Raw genomic sequence first — 18,998 nt, forward strand, 5'->3', positions numbered from 1 at the left:
TGTTAAATTTGAAGACAATCCTGAGTAGGCCAGTAACTTTCCTCTTAGTCAACATGTATTTATGAGTACCTGCTGTGTGTTAGGAATTCTTTTATAACCCGACTTAATTCATCTCCTCTATTTTTCTCTTTTCTACCTTAGTCCCCTTCTTATGGTGAGTTCAACAGGTTTAAAAATTCTGCCTTCTTTCTTATGGCTGAGATACAGCTATCTTAACCAAACAAAAATACCTTTTTCAAAAATGGAAGACAGGAAGGTAAAACAGGTCCTGTCTGGGGTTTGGTACCAGTGAGAGGGGGGAAAGAGTGTGGGAGGGAGAATGTGGTAGAAATATTATGTACTCATACATGAAAGTGGAAAAACGAGATGTTGAAACTATTCCGGAAATGAAGAAATGGGGGGATAAGGAGAATGATGCAGAGAGTAAATTCACTTAATTTAAGAACTTTGGTAAAAGTCACCAATGTGCCCCCAGTACAACAATAATATGATAAAAAATGTAGCAAAAAAAGAATTCTTTTAGCTCCTGGGGATATATTGGTTGACAAGACATGGTCTCTGTCGCTCAGAGACCTCACCTTCTCCAAGTGCCGGGAAGAATGGTGATAAACATGTAAATAACAAAAGGTAATTTCAGATCCCTGTGAGGTGAAGAAATAAAAGAGGGTAACAGGGTAGAGATTGCTTGGGGGAAAAGAAAGCTACTTCAGTTACACGATCAGGAAGGGTGAGGGAAGGGGATGTTTAAACTATGGCCAGAATAATGTCAAAGAAGCTTGTAAAGTTCTGGATACAGAGCTTCCATATAGAGGAAGATCAAGTGTGAGCCTTAAAAATGGAAATGAGTTTACCATTTTCAAGGTATAGATGGAAGGATTGTGTTTAAAGTGGTGGGAGACCAAGTGAGACTAGATCTTAGAACTGGAGCTATGGTAAGGGTAGGGGCTTTATTTAACTAGAACAGGGCCTTAATAGAGGTCTGGTTTATATTTTTAAAAGGGCAGCCTAACTTCTTTTAGCATGTACTAGAAATGTGCAGAAGTGAAAGCAAGCTTCCAAAAAGCTGAATTTGTATTTCCATTCTCCCATTGATGGACACCCAGACTGTTTTTAATCTTTAGCAATGGTAAATAAAGCTGCTGTGAACATTCCCATACAAGCTATTACATAAGAACGTTCATGGCATATATATTTATACACATACACACATACACACACATATATTAGGTTATGTTTAATCTTATGATCTGCAAACTCTTTCCTCAAAATTTCATTTTACAGCATTCTTATCAACAATGTCTGAGGATTCTAGTTGCTCCACATCCTCACCAATATTAATTATTGTCAGTGTTTTCAACTTAACCCACTGTGGTGTGCAGACAGTATAGCTCTGGTATTAATTTACATTTCCCTAATGACTAATGATGGTCCGTACTTTTGCATATATTTTTCAGTCGTTAGTATGTTTCCTTTGTGAAGTTTTTGCTCATATCTCTTGCCCACTTATTTTGTGACTGAGTTATTTGTCTTTATTATTAAGTTGTAAGAGTTCCTTTTATATGCTAGGTCCTTCATCAGATGCTTTTTCTTTTCTTTTTTACAGCAACTTTCAAAAGCAAAGTCAGACACTTTTAAAAAATATTTTCTTTCTGTCCATGGCTTGCCTGTTTATTTTCTTAACGGTATATTTTATGATAATATTTTAATTTTTTTGTTTCTGTTTTCTTCTAGCAGCTTTATAAAAGCTTTTGCTTAATTTTTGATACATTTCTATTGTTTTGTGTTTAATGTGAGTTAGGAGTCAAGGTTCATTTTTTCCCACACAAATAGCCAGATGTTACATCACCATTTGTTGTAAAAAACCTTTCTCGGCATCTTCATCTAAAATCAAATGACTGTAAGTGTGGATCTGTTGCTGAATTCTCCTGTTTCATTGATCCATTGACTTATTTGTTGAGCCTTGGGCTAGTGCCACAGTATTACTGCCATCTTACAATCATCAGTCTCTAAATCAGGTAGTCAAAGTCTTCCAAACTTACTCTTCTTAAGATTGCTTTGAGTCTTATAGTTCCCGTGGTTTTCCAGTCAGTTTCTATAAGAAATCCAATTGAGCTTATGTTTAGGATTGCACTAAGTCACTGAACCTACAAGCAATTTGGAGGGAACAGTCTCTAAGCGACACTCAGCCTTCCCATTCATGAAAACGGTGTAACTCTCCCTTTATTTATTTCTCCTTTAACCTCTCTCTGCATCACTTAGTATCTTTTGGTGTGCAGGTCTGCACATCTTTTGTTAAGATAATTGTGGTTTGGGTATTATAAGTAGAGTTTCTAGATTTTTACCTTCTCTCTGCTGCTAGTGTATGAAAACACAGTGGACTTTTTTATCCATAGATCTTGTATCTTGTGACCTTGATGTATTCACTAATTTCTTGTAACTGATTTTTCTGGAATCTAAAAACCTTTCAACATAAACAGTCATTTCATCTGTAAACAAAAACAGTTTGGCTACTTTCTTTCCAACATGTATTTCTTTTTCTTGCTTTACCAGCCCCTGGTAACTACCTTCGAGTTCAACTTTTTTAGATTGCATATATAAGTGAGACCATGCAGAATTTTTCTTTATCTGTCTCCCTTACTTCACTCATGAAGATGCTCTCAAGATTCATCCATGTTGTCACAGTGGCAGAATTTGCTTCTTTTCATAGGCGAATAATATTTCATCACATACATATACCATAGTTTATTTGTCCATCATTCCATTGATGGACACTTAGGTCATTTCTATGTCTCAGATATTGTAAATTATGCTACAATGTTTACTGTAAGTGTAGAAAACTTTTGAGATACTTATTTCCTTTAGATATATAACTAGAAGTATACCAAAGTATTGTATAGGCTCTTACATCTATATAAATACCATAATGTAGTGATGTGATTTACTTTATACTTGTCAAATGTATTTTGTAGAATTTAAGAGGAAAATCATTTTTATGTCTATGTATTTATATTTGCTATTATATTAGATATTTACTATTTCTAGTACTTTTCATTTCTTCTTAAAAGACACAGATTTATAACCTGTATTTTTAACATTTTAAAATACAGGCTGGGTATTATCCAAAACGCTTGGAACCACAGTGTTTCAGATTTTGGATTTCTTTGGATTTTGGAATTTTGCATATATATAATGTGGTATCTTTGAGATGAGACCCAAGTCTGAACATGAAGTTCATTTGTTTCATATGTACCTGACACACACAGCCAGTACGTTGTTCTCTATAATATCTTTAGTGTACCTGTATCTTGACTCATCTCATCATATGAGGTCATGAGGTGTGGAATTTTCTACTCACAGAATCTTATTAGCATTCAGAAAGCTTTAGATTTTGAAGCATTTATAATATCTGTCTTCTAGAACAGGAGGCTGTCCTCTGATTAAAATGATGAAAGAGGAGAAAGCACTGCTTGTAGTGGATAATGGTGGGGTAGAAATGCTTATAGAGTTGCTCACCTAGCATTAGTTTCCTTGCCTCTTTTCAAAGACATTGTCAGAAGCCATATACTGGTAATTGTATCTTAAAAAAAACAAACAAGCATTGTGTGATCGTGTGTGTGTGTGTGTGTGTGTGTGTGTGTGTAAGAGAGAGAGAGAGAGAGAGAGAGAGAGAGAGAGAGAGAGAGAAATGTATCACATGTCTTTCAGAATCCCAGTCTCTTATTTGCTCTGTTCTAGTACAGAATACCTAGAGAGGACATCAATTTACAAAACATGAAGTGACCTAAAGTGTACAGTCATTGAACATGCTTGATCAATTTTGAGGAAGTTTTCCATTTCTCTAAAGGAAAAGAGCAAATTTTGGAAATTTAGCCCTTCAACTATGTTTTTCTTCTGTTAACTATATGTGTGTGTGTGTGTGTGTGTGTGTGTGTGTGTATAAAATATCTGTTTATTTGGTTGCGTATAGTGGTAAATTGGTGTTTAACATCAGTATTTCCCTTTTGTGTGTATAATTTTCCAAGAAAACTCTGGTCTCTGTCAGACCAAAATCTTTGCCCAGAATTGTAATGATAGATAATTCTCTGTTGGAGTCCCTTAACACCTACCAATGTCTGCTCTAACGATTTCTGTTCACTTGCATATTTCCCATAAGGCCTTTTACAAGATCTATAGAATTTCTCCACTGTGTAGATTTCCAAAACATGAAATTCTGTGGGGTGAAGCTTTAATTTTATTCTTGACGATTAAGTTTAGTTCCAATAATTCGTATTACAGAAAAGTTAGGATTTGTTTTGCCATATAGCTTTTAAATATTGTTTCTTGTTTCTCTTTTCACACATCCTGAGTTTTAATTTTTTAACAGCCTGCAGGGGATGAGTTATCATCAGAGCTCAAGACCAATAACATAAAGACACCAGTACTTTGTGGCTTAGGATGTAATTCTTTAGTTATTTCCCATAGAGGGGAGAAGTGAAAGTACTGCTTATAAGCCACATAACATCTTGTGGTTATTTTCCCCCAGAGAAAGCAAGAAAAACCAGACTAATTTTCAAATATTTCACTTTGTTCAACATGAGATAATCTATGTACCCATAATGTAGTCCCCATGATTTTTTAAAACCCTAATTTTTTTTTACTTGCTTCATTAGGATGCAGCAGAAGAGTTTACAAGAAGCTTCTGCAGGTGTCTAAGCAATGAGATAGCTGCCTTTCCCAGCTATTTCATGTCCTTTATCTAGTGGCTTCATTTCCCAGTGTCAGTGTTCACCTTTGACACCTGAAAACTAAATAAATTGGGTCTGGTCATGGGCATTTTTGGCCTATGCCAAAATATAACAATAACAATTTGGGGCAAATTGTTACAAAGGATCTTGGTGCTAGATTTTGAATAGTCTACTCCAAAACTGCTTTGTTTGAGGTCATTTAAAATTTTTTAAATACTGGCTTCTTTGTGCATATACAAATATTTTCTCTCCACATTTTGTAAAACGTATAATTTTTCATGTAATCCTTACTTTACTTCTATATTGCAGTAATAAAAGCTCTTGATAAAATACAGTTTTTAAAGAGGCTTCTCTACAAAGAATATGCCTTGACCTCAGGGCACTCAGATATTTTATAAACTGAAATTTCAGTTGCTATGGGGGAAAGGGAAGAAGAAAGCGCTTCACACTGACTCTTCAGAACATTCTCTTCCTTATCTCCACCTCTCAGTTTCCCCTTGGACTAAAATATTAATTGATTAAAAACTGGGGTCACTGGCAACATACGGAAATTTGAGTGTCAAGTAAGGACTACCTTAATTATTATTTTCTTAACCTGACTTAAAGATATCTATTCAATTCCCAGAAACTTAGAATTAAATATTAGATAAAAAAACAAAACAAAACAAGCCTCAGTCTTCCAATGATTCTCCCCACCCCCACATACCTCTTTCTGTCACTCTAAGAAATGCAATAAAACCTTATGTGGAGTAATCTTGTACGATAATGGACACTTTTTTATTACTAGCACATTTGCTAAATGGAAAAATTGTGAGGTTTGATTTTCCCTGACTTTGTTCCTGTTATATATGATTGCACAAGGTAGAATTCTTTGTAAATATTGGAAGCTTACTAAATTTATCAATATAATAGTAAACAAAATAAATCAAAAAATGCTCACCATCTCTAGCCATAAAGGAAATGCAAATCAAAACCACACTAAGATTCCACTTCACCCCTGTTAGAATAGCTATCATCAAAAACAACACCAACAACAGGTGTTGGCAAGGTTGTGGGGGAAAAGGAACCCTCGTACACTGCTGGTGGGAAAGCAAACTAGTGCAACCACTCTGGAAAAACATTGGAGGCTTCTGAAAAATCTAAACATAGATCTGCCATATGATCCAGCAATCCCACTCCTGGGGATATACCCAAAGGAATGCGACACAGGTTACTCCAGAGGCACCTGCACACCCATGTTTATTGCAGCTCTGTTCACAATAGCCAAGTTATGGAAACAGCCAAGATGGCCCACTATAGATGAATGGGTTGAGGAAATGTGGTATTTATACACAATGGAGTTTTACTCAGCCATGAAGAAGAATGAAATCTTATCATTCGCAAGTAAATGGATGGAACTGGAGAACACCATTTTGAGCGGTGTTGGCCAGGCTTAGAAGACCAAAAATCGTATGTTCTCCCTTGTATGTGGACTTTAGATCTAGGGCAAATACGGCAATGTGGTTGGACTTAGGTCACATGACAAAGGGAAAGCACATATGGGAGGTATGGGGATAGGTAGGAAACCCAAAACATGAAAGTGTTTGATGTCCCCACTGCAGAGGAACTAATACAGAAACCTTAAAGCGACAGAGGTCAATATAAGAAGGGGATCAGGAACTACTGAAAAGGTCAGGTAGAGATGAATCAACTTGGGATGTAACACATTTGTACATGGAAGCAATGCTTGGAATCGCTCTGTATAGCTATCCTTATCTCAACTAGCAAAAATGCTTTGTGTTATTATTGCTTATGTCTTCTCTTCAACAAAATTAGAGATAACAGCAAAACAGGTTCTGCCTAGAAGCGAGGGGGTTGGGGGAGAGAGGGAGGGGACAGGGGGTAGGGGGAAGAAATGGCCCAAACAATGTATGCACATGTAAATAAATGAATAAAAAATTAAAAAAAAAACAATATATCAAAGGTGCTTAATGTTTTGGCTATCAAGGATCTACTGCTTGCATTCTGTCCTTCCTATGAAATAAATTTTTAGAGGTAAGTTATTCAAGTTACTCTATACTTTTTTTAGGTTTCTAGATTTGTGATATTGTGTACATTTTAGTAAAAACGGTGACATTGTTATGAGGAAAATACAAAACGTTGCAAGATTCTTAGCTTATTATGTTAATGTTAAAGCAGAACCTTTTATTGCAAGAATTATAATTGCATTTACTCATGTAAGAATACTTAGGATTTTTCCCTTCCTCTCAGATTCTTCGTCTGGATGTCTACAGGCCTCAACTCATCAGGGTGCCATAGATGTTTATGTCAGCCAGCTGGGGAAAGTGCAATTGAAATCACACAAAGGTCAGCCAGCTGGAATGTTATATTTTTGACATGTGGTATAAGAAAGGTTATATGTAACACTCCTGAAACAGATGATCAAATTACCTATACTTACATAGTAACTTCAAGAAACTTTTTTCTGCTAGAACTTGATTTAAAGACTGGTCTCCTAGCCCTGCAGACCAAGAATCTTTACCACTTTGGGGCAGATGACCACAAAGACAATCGTTCCATTTGTAGTACAAACAAAAATATTGTATTTTGACTGTTACAGTAGAATTTTTAATGTTACTGAGTTGATATTTCAGTTTAGTCATGTCTGAAACAGAATATTCTTTGGTGAGAAAATGCTCCCTAAACTGGTACTTTCTCCCAGCCTGTGAGAGGACCTCTTAGGCTGTCTTTGGAGAGCAGTAATTTGAAAGAAAGGTAGAACCATGGAAGTCCCTAAAGCAATTGTTGACTTAGTCTCTTGAAATACCAACACTTATGATTTATCTCTCTATATAATTTAATTTCTCATATAAGTAATTTATTCTAAGAGTCCAAGCACTTTATTTAAAATGGTAGACTTTTAAATTCATCTGAACACTAAGTATGAATTTGTGGTGACAAGTGACTTGGGTGGACTAGTTTGGTCACAGGGGCTAAAGTGGCCTGGGTGCAGAAAGTTAAGTGCTGTAGCCCTGTATCAAACAATTAAAAAATAACTTCCTAAAGATGAAATCCAGAAGTTCTTACATGTTGGCTGGAAGAGAGCTGAGTATATAACAAGGTAAGTATTTCCTTACAGAGACTGGTTGTTCTTGCTATTAATAATTTCTTCCATGTAATAATTTTTATCTAACTAGGCTTTCTTGTCAAAGTGTCAAAGCAGAACTACAAAGCCTAGACATCTGAAACTGAAGTTATTGCTGACACACAGGTGTCATTTCTCAAGATCACATTTTTTTCTTTGAAATAGGGTATTACCATGTCCTTGCTAAACTACTAAGAGCTTCAATAATACCATCAGAGTAAATTATAAATGCCCTGTAAGTCATATAATTGCACTCTCTTATGAAGACCCAGAGAGAAAAACCATAAACCATTAATGTAACTAGGAACAGAGTGAAAAACAAAGTTTAGAATAAGCAGGTCTTACATGAAAGTTATTTCCTTTTGTGTGTGATGTATGATGGACAGAAAAGCAAAACAAAGCAAAAACCTTTAAAACTTTTGAAGATTATCACACTTTATTCACTATAAATATTTTTCAGTAATAATTGGAATGTTGTTCCAGCAAACTATTGCAAAATTTGATTAGGATTACAGTTTGTGTTTTCTTCTACTGGGACTATGTTACTGGCAGAAGTTTAAGATGACTGGAAACGAAGATTCTATCTTCTAATGTCTTAATTCTCACTACACTTGGGAGTGGTAACCTTTTAGAGTAATGGAAAGTTATTCAAGATTATGCTGCTTAATGTTTAGTAAAGACATCTGGAATCCATCCGTGCTCTGCCACTGTCTTGCCACTTGAGTCTCTTAGATCTTTACCATTTTACCATGTGATTAAAAAACAAAAGTTTCCTGCTTGCTAGTTTTCTCTGTCCTTATGAAAGTGAATGTGATGACATTATTCATTCATTCAGAAAGGCTGTGTTTGGGCTTGGGAGTCAGCTCTGCATGGAGTACTGACTTTCACTAAATGATGTCCTTGGGAAAATCACTGTTCACTTAGCATGCCTTCAGTAAGTGGCACTAATGGTACCAGTTCACTTGTGAATTTCTAAGAGGACAGTATCCATGTCAGTAACCATGCAGAAGTTTATGAAGTAAAAGAGGTCAACAATATAACAGGAGCTGTTCTTAGTGTTAAAGGATGGGACGTTAGGGATGCTTACAAGGCACAGTCATCATTACAGAGGCAGAGTTTTAGTGGTGTTTGTTTTTAAAGATGTGGAGGGAGCTGGGGAAGGAATTGTTTGCATTTGCTTAACGTTTTTAAAGATTTAAAGATTGAAGATCATGTTATTCATTTAAGAACAGAAAAGTGTGTTCAAGATTATCATATTTGAGACATTTAGACATATAAGGACCTTGGAAAAAAGTTTTTAAATCTATGACTTTCTATTTTTAGAAGTATGTTTGATAGGAAAGCATGTGTCTTTTGTTCATCCTGAAGATGTGCAGGGTTGTTTTTTTCCTAAAGCCCTGCTATCTGTTGTTATGGGGAATCTCCTGTCAGTCTTTATATTTGAACCCTGGAAAGCAATTTGTTTTTTTAATAAGCTAGATACTGTGATGTGCTTTGTTTCTTTTCTTTAGAGAAATAAATATGAGAGTTTGTCAGTAGTTATCTCAAACTTCCATCTTCAGTTAGGAAGACTGAGAAGACAGGAAATTACTTAAGGACAACATACGCTGATGTTAAACAGACTTAGAAGGAAAACTATGACCATGAATCTTCCCAGCATTCACAGTGGATGTCATCCTGGCTGTCTTTGTCCACAGAGATGGGGTTAATGCTTTGTGGCAGAGGGTTCTTAACTGACTTTATTTGATGAAAAACAGAGATACTAATGAAATAGGAGTATGCTGATAAATTTGCACTGCAGACTACATAGTTGTTTTGACAAATGATTCCATAGCCACCAAAGTACTTATTCTCATTTAGTCCTTTAGAAGCTTGAATTACACCAGATTGTGCTGAAAATATAGTTGAATGTTTTGCCTTAGGTATAAAAGCCTATAATCCACTCAAAAAGAAACCTTAGTCAGCTGAAATTGGAATAATCTCTTCCGTTATTTTTCTCTCACATACTAGGCACAAATGAAAGTACAAGAGCTCAGGGTTCAGTTGTGTTGTAATGATTAGTGAGGTCATAAGTCCTGTGGTACAATGAAGTGAAATAACTCATGTGTGAAATACCATAGTGGTTGAAAGCATGGGCTTTGTACTGGACTTACCTTACCTTGCTTTCGTGGAAACTTGAGCAAGTTCTCATCAGTATAACTGGGATGATAATAATACCTCATAAAGTTGACATGGGCAGCAAGTGGTCAGCTCTTAGTAAATGCTCAATTAATAGGATGTCCTATCTTTATGCTACATGAGTAGGAAAATACCCCCTTTTCTGATATCAATGAGCTGGGTAGGGCAATTGGCAAAAGAAGAGTTAGTAGTTCATACATCCTATTGCCTCATCCTCTTGACAGAAGTTACCATGTGTGCCTTGAGAGTAAGGAAACCTTGACCATGTGGCAATAAGAAAACCACTCCTGAGGAACAAAAACAACAAATCTGATGCTACTCTTTTCAATCAAATGTATATAGACTCTGGTACTTTGATTTCTTTGCATTAATAAGCTCTCCTTTAAATTTATCACAGGCTCTGTTATTGTCAAGGTCCCATCTTCTCTTCAAACTTACTTACAGTTATCAGGAAAAGAGGTTGATGTGAACCCAGAAGTCGGTGTTCAAGAAATGGCTGAGGATCATAAAAATGATGGTGTGACAGTTACTGGTGAGAAGGCTGCATTTTGTCATGTGATAAATTGCCATTGCCACAGATGAGTAGAAATGTGGCATAGTTCACTGCAGTGTTAGTCTTTCTATTCTTTTCTATTGTCACATGCTTGTGTGTGAGACTATTGTCTTCTAGTTGCTTATCAGTAACATGATGCAGACATTTTGTTTGAAAAGACCTTGTTAAATCACTTAGGAATACTCATTAGTTATGTCTTTAGATAAAGTTTGATTTAAAATTTTTTTCTAGAATAGCTGCTTTCTTAATTCTTGAACTTAAAAATCAACATATATTATAATGAAAGACTAAAGCTAACTGTGCATGATGACATAGGAACTTGGCTTGATGCGTACAGAGTAAACATGCTCCTTTAGTATGGCTAATGCTCAGTCCACCATGTGAATGGCTTTCGTGCAGTTTTCATTACACCCAGCTACACTGCTAGCTGATGCTATTTTCTTAAGTGTATATTGTTTAATGCCTACTAAAATTGGTGGTGGTGAAATTCAAAGTTCATCAGAATAGTGTCAAGAGGGCCACTGAAATTATACTATGTACATGGGCAAAAGGAAGTGGGTGGGGGGCAGGGAGGGAAGATTAGGCTTTCCTAAGATGAAGGTTCTGTTTTAAGTGTTCATTTTATATGTCATGAAAGTTAAGAAACAATCTGTTAAAAATCATAGAATATCAACAAAAAACATAATAGTGATAAAAATAATACCTATATATTCTCAAATATGACTCAATGACTAATGGGCAGACTTAGTTACCTGATGTAAGTCTGAGTATATCAAATGTGGTAAGAATGAATTTGTGACCTAATTTCTTAATCTTGATAAAGAACCAAGAGAGCTACCTAAGTCCTAGTAATCTAAAGCAACAATACCAACTTGTTTAACGGTATGCTAAATCATCACACAAATTACATGGATAAGCTTGTTTGAATTATAAATCAAAGTTTCTATGTCAGATTTTCATTCTGCTACCCATAGAATCATATGCCTTTTTGAAATTTAAATTTAATTTAAAACTCCTATTCTCATGACTTCAGCCATTATTTCTACACATATACTTCTAAATCAATATTCACAGATGTGATCTCTTTATTATTATTGTCTATTTCCATCCCAATAAACCAGTGCCATCTCTAACTTAATACATGTATTTTCTTAAATTATCTTTTCTCCTCCCATCTTCCCTATTTTTCTTTATTTGGTTTATCACTCAACAAATGTTTATGGAGTCAGGCACTGTTAGAAGGTTAAGAGTGAAAAGGTAATATAAAACATGTTCTCTCTCCCTCCACAGGTCTTACATTCAACTTAGGAAAGACAAACTAGTGTGTACAGTACACTGGGATAAATGTTATGACAAAGTTATGTGCATGGTTCTGTGAGAGTGTAGGGGCACATCTAAATTAGACTAGCATTATGAGTTTGAGGAAGTGAGAGCCAAATATGGCCAGAGTACAGAGAACAAAGGGGCAAGTGGCATAAAAGGAAGCTGGAGAATTTGGGAGAGGTCACCTTCCTCCTTTAGAGCCTATTTGGACTTTATATTAAGACCACTGCAAAGCCATTGAAAAGTTTTAACCTGGGGTTCAGATTTGTGTATTAGAAAGGTGACCTTGATTTTGAGTGGGGATAGATTGGGGAAAAAGATGATGGTTGAGGGAAAAGCTAATTAACGGGTGACTGCAATAACTCAGGAGAAAAACAGTGGCCTGAACTCTACGGTGAGTTAGTTCTCACTCAGCAAACAAATAGGTCTTCAACAAACTTTGGTTGCAGAAGGCAAATGAATGCTTTGAGGAAGGTGCCTGCCACATCATTGGTTATTATGAAGTTCCTTAGCCTATTAGTCCTTTTCATGTGTTGTTGTTGAGTCATGCACTCTGTCCCTACTTCCAGGAAGGGCCAAACTGCAGGAGCAAGAGTCCTCTCCTGCAGGACTCAAGGTACTCTTCAGTAGATTCTTTCTGTAGAGCACCAGAGGACACCGATGAGGTTGGGCTCCAGCTGGATCTGGGTGTTGTCTCTGATAAGTGCACTAGAGGGATAGTACAGAGGGTCCTTGGGGTGAAGAAGCAGCAGTTTCCCTTGCAGGGAGCTGTAGGAACAAGTGCTTGGGTTTAAGAGAAACTCTCATATTTTGATTCTTTAAATGGTTTGGTCCCCAAAAGGCTACAGTCCTTACTTCTCAAGTAGATGAAATAATTTAAGCCGCTCAGAAAATCAGAGCAGATTGCTTTTTCCTTTGGAGATTTCCAATCTGAAACCTAATTTTAAAAGTAATGAGCAGCTTTATATGAATTGTTATTATAAGCAGCTGAGCTCAGCTCATTTGGTCCTACCTCATAGAGCCTGTGAGGCACAGAAACACAAATACTGCCTTCATTGCTAAGTCATCTGTAGCATGACTTCTTCTGGGTAATTTTGACAAGAAGCCATGACAATAAAATTCAGTCTCCTGGGCTCAGGCTTCCCACAGGGTTTCGATGTGTCACCCTATAATTTTATTTGATTTCCTGCTCCATGGTTTCCCTTGCTATTGCTGTCACTGATAAATAACTCCCAGCTGTATAATTCTTACAACAATTTACAAGCATCATGTGCTGTTCCAAGGTCAAAAGAAAGCCCTGGACTGCTCAAACTGAAATATTTACCTACTAAAAAATCTGTACTTGGTGTGTACTCTTTGGGAGTGCATTCCCACCCCCACCCCCACAGTGGGGATTGAGCTCAGGGCCTGCAAGTGCTCTACCACTTGAGACATGTCCCAGTCCTTTCGGTTTTCTTAGTTTGTTTTGCAGATAGGGTCTTGCACTTTTGAACCCAATCCTCCTGTCTTCACCTCCTGAGTAGTTGTGACCACAGGCATGCACCACCACACTGACTTTCTTTTGAGATAGGGTCTCTCTATCTTTTGGATAGGCTGACCTCCAACTGTTATAATCCTTCTCCACCACCTTCTGAATAGCTGTGATTACAGGCCTGTGCCATCAAGCCTGACTACATTCTCAATTGTTATGAGAACTTTGATTCTCAGTTTTGTGCTGATGCATAGATGGCAGAATCCTTGAGTTGAGGAGATCAAGAGTACACAGAGACCAAGACAGCTAGAGTTCATAGGACAAAGTACCAGAGAGAAGAGAGCTTGGTGCTCACACAGGTATAGGAATAACACCTATTCTACCCATAAGATTAGCAAAAATCATTAACGCATGGGGTTTTAGGTAGAGCACTTCATAGTGGACATGTAGTCCTAAACTGACCACCACTCCAGAACTGCCTAACAAATCATAAAAACTAAACTGCTTCCAAGTAACTTAACTGCATTTTTGAGCAAAGCTCAAGATTTATGGGAATATAATAGTATTTAGCACATAATAAAATAAAATTTACAGTGTCTGACATTAATTCAGGGACTATTACACATTTGAAGAGGAAAGAAAACATGACCTATAATGAAGACAATAATCAATTGAAACAACCTAGAACTGACACAGATGTTAGAATTAGCAGAGAAAGAAATTAAAATAGTTATCATGTATCAACTGTATTCCATATGTTCAAAAAGTTAAGATGCAGAAAATATAAAAAAGACCAAAATTGCATTTTTCAAAATGAAAGCTACAATGTCTGGGGTGAAAAATACAATTGATGGGATTAGACATTGCAGAAGAAAAGATTTAAGGACAGTCTTTATAAGATTATTTCTTGGACAGAATTTAAATAGAATTCTTGCTCAGTGACCAGATTACTATTAGCTTTGTTATTATTTCAGGTATTTGAGAGAAAAATTTCATGAATGGTACCATTAAAACTAGTTCAGAAATATTTTTTGTCAATAAGATTTCCAGTCAAAATATCTTTGGGTTGTGCTTTTATTGAGAGAAGACTTGTTATTGATGTTGACAAAAGTAGAATATTTGTACTTTGGAATGCCATTGTATGTGTTGTTAGAGGTTTCATTTAGGAAACGTATGTGTTAAAATAATAGATGTTCGGAGTAATTGTTTTCATGTTTTTTCAAAAGTATGATTTATTTCCCTAGCCAGCTGGTAAACTTTATGAGGGAATTGATTTGTCTTTTACATCTTCTGAACCTTCCTAAAATGCTCAGTATGGTGGTTCTGCTACTGCCTGCTCAATTGCATTTCTAATGTTAATGAGGGAATCGCCAGCCCTCAGGCACTGAGGTGTAATTTAAAACTGCAAACGAGGCAGCAACAGCAGCAGATGAAGCAGGGCTCTCCCAACCAAATGTCAATAAACAAACTCTGCTACAGGGTTAGGAGTGGAGCGAGGGAGGAAGACAGAAAGAAATTCACCTAACCAAGAACATTTTTAATCCTATTTTTAAACAAGAGAATTAAATTCTGCAAATTCCTTCCCAGAGCCCTCTTTGTCTATTACCTAGTGCTGATTAGACCAGGTATGTTTTAGGTTAAGTTGAAAGAACTTGGCGATTTCTGTAGTTGGGTAGATCTGGGGTAAGTGTATAGAGAGCAAATGGCAGAATTAAACACGTCATTAGGGAACATTTCCTCCCACTTAATAGAAGCCACACTGCAGACAGATACAGTAGTCATTTTCCCATTTCTTGGGCAAAGAAAATTGGTCTCATTTTCATAGGCAGAGAGAAATAAATGAACAAGGTTTTGGAACCCCAAGTACCAATATGTGTTGTAAGACTTTTGTAGGAAGGATTTATTAACTTTGCAAATGAGAATGGAGTCTCCACAGATTCAGGCCAAAGTACCAAGAGCTTTCAGTAAATTACTTATTAGCAAGATAGAGAAAGTTGTTTTCTGGCAGTTTAAAGGGCATTTTGTAAACTGTCTTGCCTTTTGAGCTTGGTTACTAAGCTGAAAAATCTCGTTCCTTATGTTATGAGCAATGGCACTGTGCTCGGCCTGTCCTGCTGTGGAGGGAAATGAGTAGAAGCAAGACACGTGTGATTGGGGAAGTGCTGAGTGATCTGTTCAGGAAAAGATTCCAGATATTTAGGCAAACCTTCCTATTGTGGATGCTTTGTTATTGGTGCTGATGTTAAACAACAGCACAAAAAGTTAAGGATTTCCAGTTCTTTTTTCCATGTTTGAGTTACTAGAAAAAGAAATTCTCTATTATGGAAAAATCACTGGGTGCAAGGTACCTCAAAATCCTGACCTATCAAGTGCAGCACAGCAAAAAAAGAATAGCTTAAACTCGACAAAGCCGAAGTCCACTGATGAAGAGTTGGATTAAAAAAGGGAAGCCTCTAACACAGGATTTGCTGAGTGGAATAAGAGATTTTAACCAGTTTCACAAAACTAGTAGAAAGTGGAGTCTTGATCACACTGAAAATATAGCAAGAGAAGTAGAAGGGAAAAATCCAAAGGAAGTCAGTGCATACTGTAACAAAAACCTGGGATAATCAACTTATAAAGAGAAAAGGTTTATTTTGGCTCAAAGTTTTGGAAGCTCCAGTCTGTAGCCCCATTGCTTTGGGGGCCTGTGGAGAGCAGCACATAGAAGGGAGAAAGTGGTGAAGCAAAAATATTCACTTCTTAGCCAAGAAGTAAAAAAAAGAGAAAGAATGAGGAGGGTCTGGGACCCTACTGTCCCCTTCATGGGCCACCCTCCATGACCTGAAGACCTCCCGTGAGGCTCCTCCTCTTACTGCAAAGCTGAGAATGAAACCCTCCACACCTAGGCCTTTGGGGGACTGTCCAGATCCAAATTGTAACAGGGATATGATTAAAAGATTACCAGGGGGTACAAGGAAACTTTGGGGACTGATGGATGTGTTCATTGTCTTGATTGAGGAGATAGTTTCACAGAATTTTACATATGCCAAAATTTACTACATTGTACACTTCAAACATATAACATTTTTGTCTATTATACTTCAGTAAAGCTCTCTTTTTAAAAAACCTACATTAAAAATATTACTAATAAAAACTAGAGTAGCTTCTTCTCAGAGTTGTTCTAGGAAATGAAAGTAGGGAAACAAGCTCACATAACCTCTGTGTAGCTCTCTCCCAACTCAAACTAGTTGAACTAAGGTTTTTTTGGCCGTCTAAGGTATTTCTAGACTTTGAAGATAAATTGCTATGTTGAATATTGTTCTTGTTCCATGAGGCATGATTTTATGTAACTTTGTATTTCAGGACTCATGAATCAAGCGGACAAACATGAAAAATGGATAAATGCTGCTGCCCCTGAAGGCACTGTTAGTTTTAGAAATCAAAGCTGGTTTCAGTCCCTAAAACTGCAGGACTGAGGGGTCTGACTTGTATTTATGACCTGAAACAATGATTAGCAGATCTGCAACTACAGAAATGCAAATACCACTGCTTATGTAAGTGCTGAAGAAATGGCACTAGGAATGAATACTGGCAATCTGTTTGAGAAAGAATTTTCCAGTTTGTATTTAGCAATTGTTTTCATTTTCTATTGCTCTGTAACAGATTACAGTTCTCTCCCCCTTATTCTTGGGGGATATGTTCTGAAACCACAGACAGTACTGAACCCTATATATGCTGTTTTTCTCATAAATAGATCACACATTTAATGCCTTTTTCATGGTAACTGTGTACCATGTGGCTATAACTTGGAATTGGAGTTACAATAGCAAGACTAGCTATTTCTTTTTCCTTCACAATTTCACTGATAAAATATTCATTCTTACTCAAGATCTTAGCAACCTCAGAATACATTTTTTTTCTTATTGAGTGGAGAACTTTTACCTTTTCACTGAAAGAGGAAGCATTTTATGGATTTCTTTTGGAAAATTCGAGTTGCTAGCATCCATAGTCTTGGTGCTTTGAGACCATTATTAAGTAATCGTGTGACAGTCATCTGATAACCAAGATGTCTATTAAGTGACTGTCACTTATACAGCATATACAGCATGGATGTGCTGGACGGATGGAGGATTCACATTCTGAGTGGGACAGCACAGACTTGCTTATGCTACTCAGAATGACACACAGTTTAAAACTTATGAATTATTTCTTTCTGGAATTTACCAACTGTAGATAACTGAAATCATGAAAAGCAGGACCTCAGACAAGGTGGGGGACAATTTAGCAGCTTATAATGATACTGACTTCCCAGCTCATACTTCTGTAGATTGAGAGCCCAGCATGGTTGAATTTTCTGCTCAGGGTATCGCAAGGCTAGAATGAAGGTGTTGGCCAGGTTGAGTTCCTAACTGGAAGCCACTTCCAAGTTCATTCAAACTATAGCAAAATCCAGTTCCTTATGTCTATATGACTGAAATGCCCATTTTCTTGCTGTCAGTTAATAATCACTCTAAGTCTGTAGGGGCCACCACTTCCTTTCTATCTGGACCCCTCTATTGCAGCCAGCAGTGATACACTGAGACATTCTCGTGTTGAGTAACTGCCTTCTTTGAAGGCTGGAGAAATCTCTGCTTTAAAGGGCTTACTTAATTAGGCCAGGCCCACCCAGAATAATCTGCGTTTTGCCATATGTAACATATTCATGGGAATGATAGCTCATCAAATTTACACTTCCCAGTCCCACACAAGGAGAACAGATTACACAAAGGCAATGGTTACAGAGGGCAGTTATCTTAGCATTCTTTATATTGTAGCTCTTATGTGACAGGTTTTCTTTTTATTAATATTTTTTTTTGTAGGTACTGGGGTTTGAGCTCAAAGCCTTATGCTTGAGGCAAGTGCTCTACCACCTAAGCTAGACCCTCAGCCCTTTTACCTTGTAGTTATTTTTCAGGTAGGATCTCATTTTTTGCGGCCCTAGGACTGCAATAGGTGGGATTGCAGGCCTGAACCACCATGCCCCACTTGTTTTGTTGAGATGGGATCCACTAACTTTTTGCCTAGACTGGCTTTGGGCCTTGATCTCCATCTCCACCTCCTGAATAGCTGGGCTTATAGCCAAGCACAACCATGGTTGGCCTCTTGTGACAGGTATTCTACTGAGTACCCCTTATGGCATCATTGTGAATTTAACTGGTGAGTAGGGCTAGAGTTGTAGCTTAAGTGGTAGAATGCTGGCCTAGTATGCACAAGGCCCTGAGTTCAAACCCCAATACTGCCAAAAATATAATAGTAATAATAATAGTATAAACAAATTTAAGTTGTGAATAAAAAACTTATAAATGTGAAACAGTTGCTATTCATTCTTAATATCTTTTGTATAATTTAACATATACCTCACATTTGGTTATTTTTATTGCTAGATGGAAGATTTTTCACTTTCCTGATGGCATACTGTATATTTTATGAATTCTATTTCTTTCAAACTGTGTCTACTCCTAGAACATAGATTATGTGGTGATAAATAGATGTATTTATTGAATCACATTTTTATGGTTAGGATAAATCAATTCCTAAGCACTGATTTTTAATAAACCTTTACAAATATTGTGATTTATAATAGTGTCCTTTTTGTTACTATTC

General features: G+C 36.7%; 1 protein-coding gene across 7 annotated transcripts in view; it reads left to right on the forward strand.

Moving 5' to 3' along the window:
- Window positions 1-18,998, forward strand: part of Fam185a (family with sequence similarity 185 member A) — a 64,454-nt gene that overhangs the window by 21,787 nt on the left and 23,669 nt on the right. For 5 of the 7 annotated variants that reach the window (XR_012445188.1, XR_012445189.1, XR_012445191.1 and 2 more), the window contains exons 6-7: window positions 6,975-7,070; window positions 10,424-10,558. Coding sequence is in view for 3 of the 7 variants with exons in the window: in XM_074064911.1 (XP_073921012.1) it covers window positions 6,975-7,070; window positions 10,424-10,558 (231 nt within the window). In the remaining 4 variants the exon portion in view is untranslated. Of the gene's footprint in view, window positions 1-6,974; window positions 7,071-10,423; window positions 10,559-16,718; window positions 18,964-18,998 lie in introns of those variants that run through there. The other 2 variants (XM_074064912.1, XM_020185970.2) reach the window with 1 other exon arrangement.

The sequence above is a fragment of the Castor canadensis genome, chromosome 2 (assembly GCF_047511655.1).
Source record: "Castor canadensis chromosome 2, mCasCan1.hap1v2, whole genome shotgun sequence".
NCBI classification, from domain to species: domain Eukaryota; kingdom Metazoa; phylum Chordata; class Mammalia; order Rodentia; family Castoridae; genus Castor; species Castor canadensis.